A 10,000-nucleotide genomic window follows, 5' to 3' on the forward strand; every position below is an offset into this window, starting at 1 on the left:
GTGTGTGTGTGTGTGTGTGTGTGTGTGTGTGTGTGTGTGTGTGTGTGTGTGTGTGTGTGTGTGTGTGTGTGTGTGTGTAGGGCTGTACTGGGACAAAAAAATCTGCCCGGGCATTTTGGCCCAGACTGGCCCACTATATGATCATAAACACCACCCATCTTTGCACGCCCTTAATTATATGCATACCATCTCCTATTCATTAAAACCACTAATGCCATGTAATGAGTGAGTATAGGAACGAGTGAGAATTAACAGATGAAATAAGTCAAAATTTGACATTTATTAATACAGTTGAACTATACTCCACAGTGATGAATCCTGAAACAAGCTATAAGCTATACAAGCTATACAAGCTATATTTTTTTTTTTTTTTTTTTTTTTTTTAAACTGTGGTGGGTGGACCTCGATCCTTCTAGGGGGGTTGGGGGGCATGCCCCCCCGTGAGAAAATGTTGTGCATTCTAATGTTAAATTCATCAATCTGGTGCACTTTGAGAGTTCAAAATGAAAAGCTCCAACCCATATTCAGTGCAAATTAAACAAAGAAAAATTCAAACCTCTTTTAGTTACAGTGTCTATTAACATTACACTACTACATAATAATAGTTATAATATTATTAATCCAATGACAGTAATAGCCATATTTTGTAAAACAAATGCACTAAAAATAAAGGAAACTTTCATAATTAGTGTTGTACCAATTTCTATACTTGAAAGAGATAAGCACATGATGATCTTTTATTTTGACGCAAACTGCATCAAGCTTTTATTTTGGCGGAAAACATGGTTTACAAACGCCTCTTATTACATTTCTAGTGAATTGCGTTAATCGTCAACTATGCAGATGTGGAAATAATCTGTAACTGGGTTATGGGTTCCTACACTCATGACATAGCCTAAGTGTTTTGAAAGTAGTTCTGCTTACCGCGGATTCTACACTCTCTCATCTCTCTCCTGATCCTCCTCACTATCCTCATCATCACAGGAGCTGATGAAGGGCAGAAAACATATTTTGACACATTTTACAGTGTCTGCTTTAAGGGCCTGGTTCTATTTTTTCACGCTATTTCTCTGCACATTCCTTGCGTTTCTTCTCCATCTCACTGACTATTTTGACAGATACACACTGACACTGCTGCACGCTCGCTCACTCGTTTAAAGTTGTGATTGGGCCAGCCCAATGTCAATCAAGAAAAGAGCCAATGGGCCGCTGATATACGTGTTTCATGGGCTGGTCTGTCAGAAAAAAAAACCTAACAGACTTTTTTTGACCAATGCATTACACCGGCACAAACCCAGCGGCGCCAATTAAGCAAAATAAAACAAAAAGAATGGGCCACCGATGTACAAATTTTATGGGCCGTTAAAAAAAATAAATAATAATAATAAAAATAAAAATTATGTATGAGTATGAGCTGTATCGGCCCAAAAAGCACGTCGGCCCACCGGGAAAATGCCCGGTATGCCCAATGGCCAGTCCAGCCATGTGTGTGTGTGTGTGTGTGTGTGTGTGTGTGTGTGTGTGTTTGTGTATGTGAGCCCTATCTTGCACTCAGCGCAATTGACTTTATACAGCGACGCATGTTTCATTCCTATTTCTCACCCGACGCACAGCGGACTTTTCCCTCCACAGAAGCACGTCGGTAAATTAGGGAATGAACTTGCGCTCCCGGGGGCGGTTCAGCGGAAAGAGGAGGCGTGTTCCGGCACAAACGTTCCCTGGTGCTATTTTGCAGTTTCAGAAAACAATTCCGCCACTGACCAGGAGAAACCTCGTCTAAAGTCAGCGGCGCGTTGCGCATGTTATTCAGATGCTATTTTAAGGGTGCATGCTTGGCCATAATGTAGCGTGAGCACAACACACACACACTTTGCTTCTCTACTCTACACACAGAAGCAGCAGTTCTCATTTTTAGAAAACCATACATTATTACAAGGAACAATATTAACACACGAGGGAAATCATTGTTGTGTCCATGAAGATGTGATAAATAGGCATAAATCTAGCTTACACATTTACCCAAATGATCATACGCCTGTTTAAGCGAAGCTAATCTGGGTGTGTTTCTCCATCCCCAATGTCACTCCTCTGTGTTTTACGGCCCTGACGAGAACGTCGGTCTCCTCGGCTGTGAACCGCTCCTGGCAAATCCGCCGTTATAATAGCAATCCGCCATGGAACAAGCGCGCCTGCTCTTAAAGGGAATGTGAGATGACGCTCTGATTGGTTTATTTCACGTTACGCCCAAACCACACCTATGAGTAATGAAGCGACTTCAGACCTTGTGTGTGCGTGTGTGTGTGTTTAATTTTATCATTGACTTTTACTCATTTTCAAAATCCATTGCATTTCCAGCTTTTCCACCACCATGAAACTATACTTGCAAAAAAGTGTGTATTGTCAAGTTCCACTGAAAGTATAGCAGGTTTTGAGTTTTTATAATCTGACGGATGGGGAAATGAATCTCCTCTGTAATCAGATTCTGTGCCATAAAGCTTAAGCTCTATATTTAACCCAGAATATTCCTTTTAGAGGAAAGAGAAACCATAAGAATAATTTCCACTCTGCCCTGCGAAGAACACAATCAATACACTCCCATGAAGCTAATGCAGTCATAAATCCATGAAGACAGAGAGAGAGAGAGAGAGAGAGAGAGACAGAGAGAGAGAGAGAGAGAGAGAGAGAGAGAGAGAGAGAGAGACAGAGAGAGAGAGAGAGAGAGAGAGAGAGAGACAGAGAGAGAGAGAGAGAGAGAGAGACCTGCAGTACCTGTAGAGATGTGGAAATCTCTTCCGCTCGCTCCTCTGCTCGAGTCCTCATGACTAATGCAGTCATAACAAAGCAGTGCTGTTCCACACACACACACACACACACACACACACACACACACACACACACACACACACACAGGACAAAAAAGGAAACACCTTTCAAGAACTCAAGCACAAACATCTATCCAGCGGATATTCTTTTCTTATTATATTTCATTTGTCAAAGAAACCCAATAACTCTGTTGAACAGCCATACTTATATACACCTGACATAGTCATGAGTCCCAAACCTGCAGCACACACACACACACACACACACACACACACACACACACACACACACACACCCTTGCAAGCACACACACACACACACACTTTCTCTCTCTCTCACACACACACACACACACACACACACACACACACACACACGCACAGACACAGACACTCTCTTTCTCTCTCTCTCACACACACACACACACACACACACACACACACACTCTCACCCTTGCAAGCACACACACTTAAAAACAGGCATGCATGCACACACTCACAAATACTCACACACATGGATTCACGTACGCACACACACTCACACACACTCTCTCACACACACACGCATACACGCAGACACACACATTCATTCAGAGAGAGACAGAGAGAGAGAGAGAGAGAGAGAGAGAGAGAGAGGACAGAGCCGTAAGCAGTTAATCTCCCAGCGTTCACATGAACAGGTGGAAATGGAAACTCATGTTAAAATGAGCCTTTTTACACATTCAGCTTAATTTGGAAACAAAATGTGTGTGTAAATTTTTTTTTTATTATTATACTATGTCTTCGTTCATAGTCTGACATATATTAGAAGCTATGTGTCTGTCATGGATTTGCACTGAATTGATTCTCAAAAATACGGAACAAAGTGCGTTCCGTATCAGTTCAATACAGAACAAGAATTTTATGTGTCAAATACGGGACGATTCCGTATTATACGGAACGGTTGGCAACCCTAGTTGGAAAGGTCACGCGTGACGTAGGTGGAAGAACCGACCCAGTGTTTACAAGGAGTAGGAGACCGTTCAAAGTTATTGTTGAATGACACATATTTACAGTATATGTATTTGTGTCAGTTAATTGTTTAAAATGGTCCTTACGTGTGCATATCCTGGATGTTTAACGATGACACGCACGACCTTGATGACGTTAATGTGTGGCGCATCTCAGAGTTGGTACAAGACAAGCAATTTGTGGTTAAATAGTATATAGTTCTAATTTTGTTATTAAATGTCCGCTGGTTTGTCTAGATGAGACTCTTATTCCTCGGCTGGATCGTGTCGAGACTTTGAAGCTGCACTGAAACTCACATCTGGACCTTCGACCCGTTGGACCCCATTGAAGACACTATATGGAGAAAAACCCTGGAATGTTTTCCTCAAAAACCTTCATTTCTTTTCCACTGAAGAAAGAAAGACATGAACATCTTGGATGACGTGGGGGAGAGTACATTATCAGGAATATTTTATCTGAAAGTGAACTACTCCTTTAACTAAATTATCCCTGACCTTTCCCAACAGCTTCTATGATTTATTGTTTTTCAATCAGAGCTGACAAAAATGAACAAACTAAATACAACCAATAAAGAGCAACTAATTGTAACCCCACGTAATGAGTCCACGGCAACACCAGACGTTCAGCACGCAGAACTTCCACAAACACTGCAACAATCATAATATCATGTCACACTCAGCGGAGATTTCTTTAAAAACATAATTCAACATAATTTCCTTTTTTTCCAGCCTCTGGCGTTTGCATGTGAATATAAAGTGCAGTGTGATGCCGCTCGCAGCATTTTACTAAATATTTCACAACAAAATGCCACATGTGAGTCATGACGAAAGTCAAATGAATCATCTATACGAACTGATTCACTAAAATGAATCTGACTTTCAAACACTACAAAATTGTAAAAAAAAATTATAAAAAAAAACTCTAAAAATAAAGGTTCTTTATTGGCATTGAAGGTTCCATTAAGAGCCTTTAACATCCATTGAATCTTTCTATTGCGCACCATTTTTTTAAAACGTTTTTTTCAAACGAAGAACAGGGACTTAATTTGTTACAATGTTCCATTTTCTTCTTGGTTCAGTTCGCTTTCATATGGCAACATTTCAAAGCGTACCACAATGTGTTCATGCAAGTCACATGTGAGTAAAACTATCCTCTTATTGGTCAGAGTTTCCTCGGCATCATCCATCAAGAGATGATTGACAAGTTTGCTTCACGACTGCAAGCATATTGAGGCTTTATCTGTAGCTGTCGTCACACATGCAAACACATTTCCAGTTATGAATTATGATACTGCTTGGTTCATTGGTTCGAATTGCTTTTTGAATCAATGAAATAAAAATAAAAACATTTCAACCGAACCGCAGTTGAGTTTGTTTTCAACCGGGCCGAGACCACCTCGTTCAGGTTCTTCAAAGGCATCGCTGTGAAAACCCCCTTCCAGAACCCTTATCTTTAAGAGTGTAGTGGGAAAGCTACAGTGTTTTGCCCACAGACAAATAGTCAAGTTAGTAGCATCACTTTTAGTTAGTGACTCCCCGACATCCAGCAGAACGAGGCACAAGACTAGAAAGCGGCTGCATATATGAAGAAAAAAAACATAAAAATATTCTAACAAAAGGTTTCTCAGCTGTTTTTGGTAGTATTAGGTGTCCAAAGTTTGACCACTAGAAAGGTGTAATTTTCAAGATGGCCCTTAAAATATCCTAACTCCTTCATTATTTGACCTAGCCAAGTAATCTTGGTGTCTAACCCCATGTTTTCTGGGTCTATGAATCCACTGGACTTGTCTAAATTGCACTGACATGATTACATACTTATGGAATGCATGATTTTGTGAGATTACTGTAAGGTTTTATCTTTGTTTGGGGTGAACCAGAGATGTAAACGATTTAGCCTATGTCATGTAAACTACTCAGTTCTCTGATCTAGAAAGATCAAGGAAAAGCTTAGCATCTCACACCATTCTGTCCAGACCCATCTCTGAGAAACATTGTAGCTGGTGTTGTTGCCAAAGAGGAGGTGAATGTGCATGAGTTTGAGACTGTTGGCAATGAGATCATTGAAAAGATTAATGGAAAACCCGTTTTTGGAATATCCTTCAAACGGAAAGACCGGGCAAAAACCCTTGCAGATGACTCCACCATCAAAGTTGCCCAAGACTGAACCATTGATCCTGCTTTGCTGTTCCAACGGTTCCTGATCATGTCGAAAACTGAACAGTTTTCACTGGAAGATGTAATGAGCGATGAGCTCTGCTCCCTGTTCGAAGGCAAAGAAATCTTCCGTAAAGCCAACAAGCCCCAACAAGCGCAGGCAGTCACTGAGTTCTCAAGCAAGAAATCTAACAAAACTGTCCTGGATTTAATCCCACCAACTGAGCATGATGTCCGGTGGCTCCCTGGTTCACCGCTTGGCATGGGAAAAGGGTGACGGTCATGTGCAGGTAAAGCAACAGTCGTGAAGCGAACTGTTATAGCGAAGGTCCTTCCATCAAAGACAATACGCATCAGAGACGTGGTGAAAACACTCACCCCATCATAAACTTCAACACAGAGACTGAGTTTGTGGGAAGAAAGGATGATTTCCTTTCCAGATCTTGCAACAAACAAGGACTTATCAATCGTATGACGGAGAGCTGGAGAAGAAGGGCATCGGGTGATGCAGACGTGGACATTGTCAAAGCTGCAGTCAAGGCCTCAGAACATCAGCCCACAACCTTGATAGGGGAGGATACAGACTCACTCGTTCTTCTCCTCTACTATGCTGGGATGAACAATAGAGGCCTCTGTTTTCGTTCAGACAAGTCCAAAGCTACTAAAGTGTACAACATCAGTGAGATGAAACAAGTCCTGGGTAGAGACTTGTGTTCCCAGTTGCTGTTTATTCACGCCTTCACAGGATGTGACACAACACAACCAATAAATCATCCAGTCCTGTGCAAATGTTTTCTGCTCCCACATCAAGCAAGGAATATCATAGAGGACTATGGGACCAAGGCAATGACAGTGTTGTTTGGTAGAGAGAGTACCGATTCACTTGTTTCTTTAGGCTAAAACCTATTTAGCAAGAAAATCGTTGCCGCCAAATCATTTGTTACCCCAGAACGTCTGCCTCCAACTGAGTCCTCAACCAAATACCACTGCCAAAGAGTTTACTTCCAGATCATGGTGTGGATTGGAAAGGAAGGTGGCATGAACACAGTGGATTGGGGATGGAAACTGGTGGACAACCGGTTCCTGCCAGTTATGACCAGTAAGACTGCTGAAAGCCTCCTGCAGATGATCCGCTGTAACTGCACAGCTGTCTGACGAACACAACGCTGCAGTTGCAGGGCATATGGACTACCACGCATGCCTGTTTGTGGACCATGTCAAGTTGGGAATTGTGAGAATCACTATAATTAACCTCTATGGGAGAAAGAGTGTGACGACTAATGGTAAATCTAGTGAAGGTCACAGTGCAAAAAAGTAAGAGGAAGAGTAAGAGGAAACAACTGAAGAAAATAGAAAAAGTAGAACAGTAGAGAGTTGGCGCTTGCAACACCAAGGTCATGGGTTCGATTCCCAGGGAAAGCAAGAACTGATAAGACTGTAAATGTGTGCCTTGAAATGCAATGTAAGTCGCTTTGGATAAAATCGTCTGCCAAATGCATAAATGTAAAATGTAAATGTAATATATATATATATATATATAATGGTCATTTTAAAGGTGCTGTATGTAACTTTTTTTATAAAATGAATCCTTTTTTTATTGCCCGTCTGTGAAGGGGTTGTAATCACACATTACATTGATCCACTTTTCGTGTTTTGCTATTACCTCTGAAGGCCAGTAATCCTATTTTTATGTGAAGTCTCCGGGTCGGATTTTCTGCGAAATCCACCGGATGTGACGTGCATGCGCGCTCCCGAGCCTACAGTCTATTGCAACTGCACTGCAGCTAACGACATGGAGTCTGATAACACCAAAAAACGACCTGCCTCCAGCACAACACAGACTCCAACACAAACTCCAAAAAAAAAAAAAAAAAATATATATATATATATATATATCTGCTGAAGCTCGTCAGGCCAAACGTCAATCGGATCGACTCAGGACGAAAACACGGATCAACATCGGCAGAGCGTTTGAATTGTGGAGAGACCTCCGTTTTGAAATAGCAAGGTAAAATATAACATACATAAGACATGAAATGAATACAAAAGACTGTTCCATGATAACAAAAAGCAGGTGCTTTAGGATGTAACTTTTATTTTATGTTCTAGATCTACTGTCTAACGTCACTCATCCCACTACTATCATATTGTTTATAATACACATTTCCAGACATGTTCAGTACAGTAATATTACTTACTGTCTTATTGTTACACTGAAATTGTCCAGTCTAGTTGACTAACCGTTTTCGTTTTCATTCATTGACCTATGTTGACATTGCTGATTGTGAAAGATACACAAATAGTTAGTAAAATAATGCTAGATAACACCACATGTCGGCAAAATACAGTCAATGTAACGTTATCATGGTACGAGCATGGAGCATTAGTTCTACGTCAAGCTGATAAAAGTAGCCTATTATGGTAATGTTGCAGTGGGAGTTTACATGAGTTTCCAGCATGTTGTGTGATGCTTTCTCCGTTGTGTTGAAAAGTTTGGCCGCCGGTAGTGAGTTCGCGCTCTTGAGTTTGAGCACGCGCACGAGCGCTGTTGTTGCAATCTGAAACATCACCGCTAGAGGCCGCTGGATCCTACATACAGCACCTTTAAGGACCTGACGGCCGCCATTTTGAAAAAGGAGCCATTCTTGGAGTCAAACTTTGGTAAACTTTTAGTATGTTTCTGATACTACTGTAAACCACTGTGAAACCTTTTGTTAGAATTTGTTTTGGGTCAAGCCATATTTGCAGCTGACAATAGATATATTTAAGAAAGTGATTGTTCAGTGTTTTGAATCACTTAAAGGAAGGAACCACTTTTTGGAAAAGCGAAATCCCACACACAGTCACACACACACATACAGAACGAATGAAACGTGCCGAACCTGCGAAGGCTTTGGATATGCGCTCTTTCTTCCACTCCCAGGGCTGGTCGTACTCCTCGGGCGGCCTGTCGTCGTCCTGCGGTAACCGGCTCTCCCGGGAACACCGGTGAGCCTCGGGATCTCCTCCGTTCTCCTCGTACGGGGTGTCGTAGAGAGGCAGAACCGGACCGTCTTTAGGAGCTCGACCACCGCGGATTTCTGAAGAGAGAAGTCGAGTGTGTTAAAGTCATCATCAAATCAAATGATAATCCTTGTTTTTTTATGGAATATTGCAGTGCTTATTGTAAATGATTTATCGGTGCACATGATTATTGTGTTAATAATCTTGAATCAGAATAACAGCAGCATCTCTTCTCTTCTCTGATGACGGAGGCGGGGCAACCTGTCACTCACATGAGATCAGCCAATAGCAAACCACAACCATCCAATCAGTTCCCCACAGACACAATCAAGCCCCGCCCACATTTGTTCTTGTTCCTGAAGCGTTTCACTCGATATACGACACAATAGAGAAGAGAAGGTGAGCACAACTTCCCTTTGAGTACAAATTATTGACATTTTCAGTCAAATAACAGCATTTCTTTTTCCAAAGTTTCCTGTCATTCAGCTGCAAGGTGCCGAGTTTTTTTTTTTTTTTTTATGTTAAGTGCTTAAAAGCTTCAGTTAAATGAACCAAAACAAGCTCAAAACACCTAAACATGCAATGTTTAACAGTGAGATCTGCTGAGATCCGCATGACTTTATCCAGCAAAAAAAAAACGATCCGGAATAATACAAGCTGGAAAAATGACATGCTCGTGTTTCAGAAGAATGTGATTCGTTTTAGGGCTGTAGCTTACGATAATTTTGATCAATTGAATAACACAGTATGTTGATAATGTCTGGATTAAAAAAGTTGAATCTTATTTTCAGTATTTTATTTAAAAAGCCTGCAAAAAGGGTTAAAATAAAAACATCACATTCAAAAACTTGCCAATATAAGAAAGAAAACCAAAGGCACAGACTATCTGATTCTGCATAACACAGATCTGCATATAGTAGGCTAATTACATTTATACCTCATTACTACTATTTTTGTATTGCGATATATTGTTACTTCCTTAATGAACACTGGTCAACCTCCAGACTCAAA

At 41.0% G+C, this 10,000-nt stretch overlaps 1 protein-coding gene across 1 annotated transcript in view; it reads right to left on the bottom strand.

The window, feature by feature from the left end:
* shf (Src homology 2 domain containing F) overlaps positions 1 to 10,000 on the bottom strand; it is a 150,056-nt gene that overhangs the window by 39,241 nt on the left and 100,815 nt on the right. The window contains exon 3 of the mRNA XM_081371846.1: positions 8,869 to 9,066. Coding sequence (XP_081227972.1) covers positions 8,869 to 9,066 — 198 coding nt within the window. The remainder of the gene's footprint in view (positions 1 to 8,868; positions 9,067 to 10,000) is intronic.

The sequence above is a fragment of the Scardinius erythrophthalmus genome, assembly GCF_964197995.2.
Source record: "Scardinius erythrophthalmus genome assembly, chromosome: 8".
NCBI classification, from domain to species: domain Eukaryota; kingdom Metazoa; phylum Chordata; class Actinopteri; order Cypriniformes; family Leuciscidae; genus Scardinius; species Scardinius erythrophthalmus.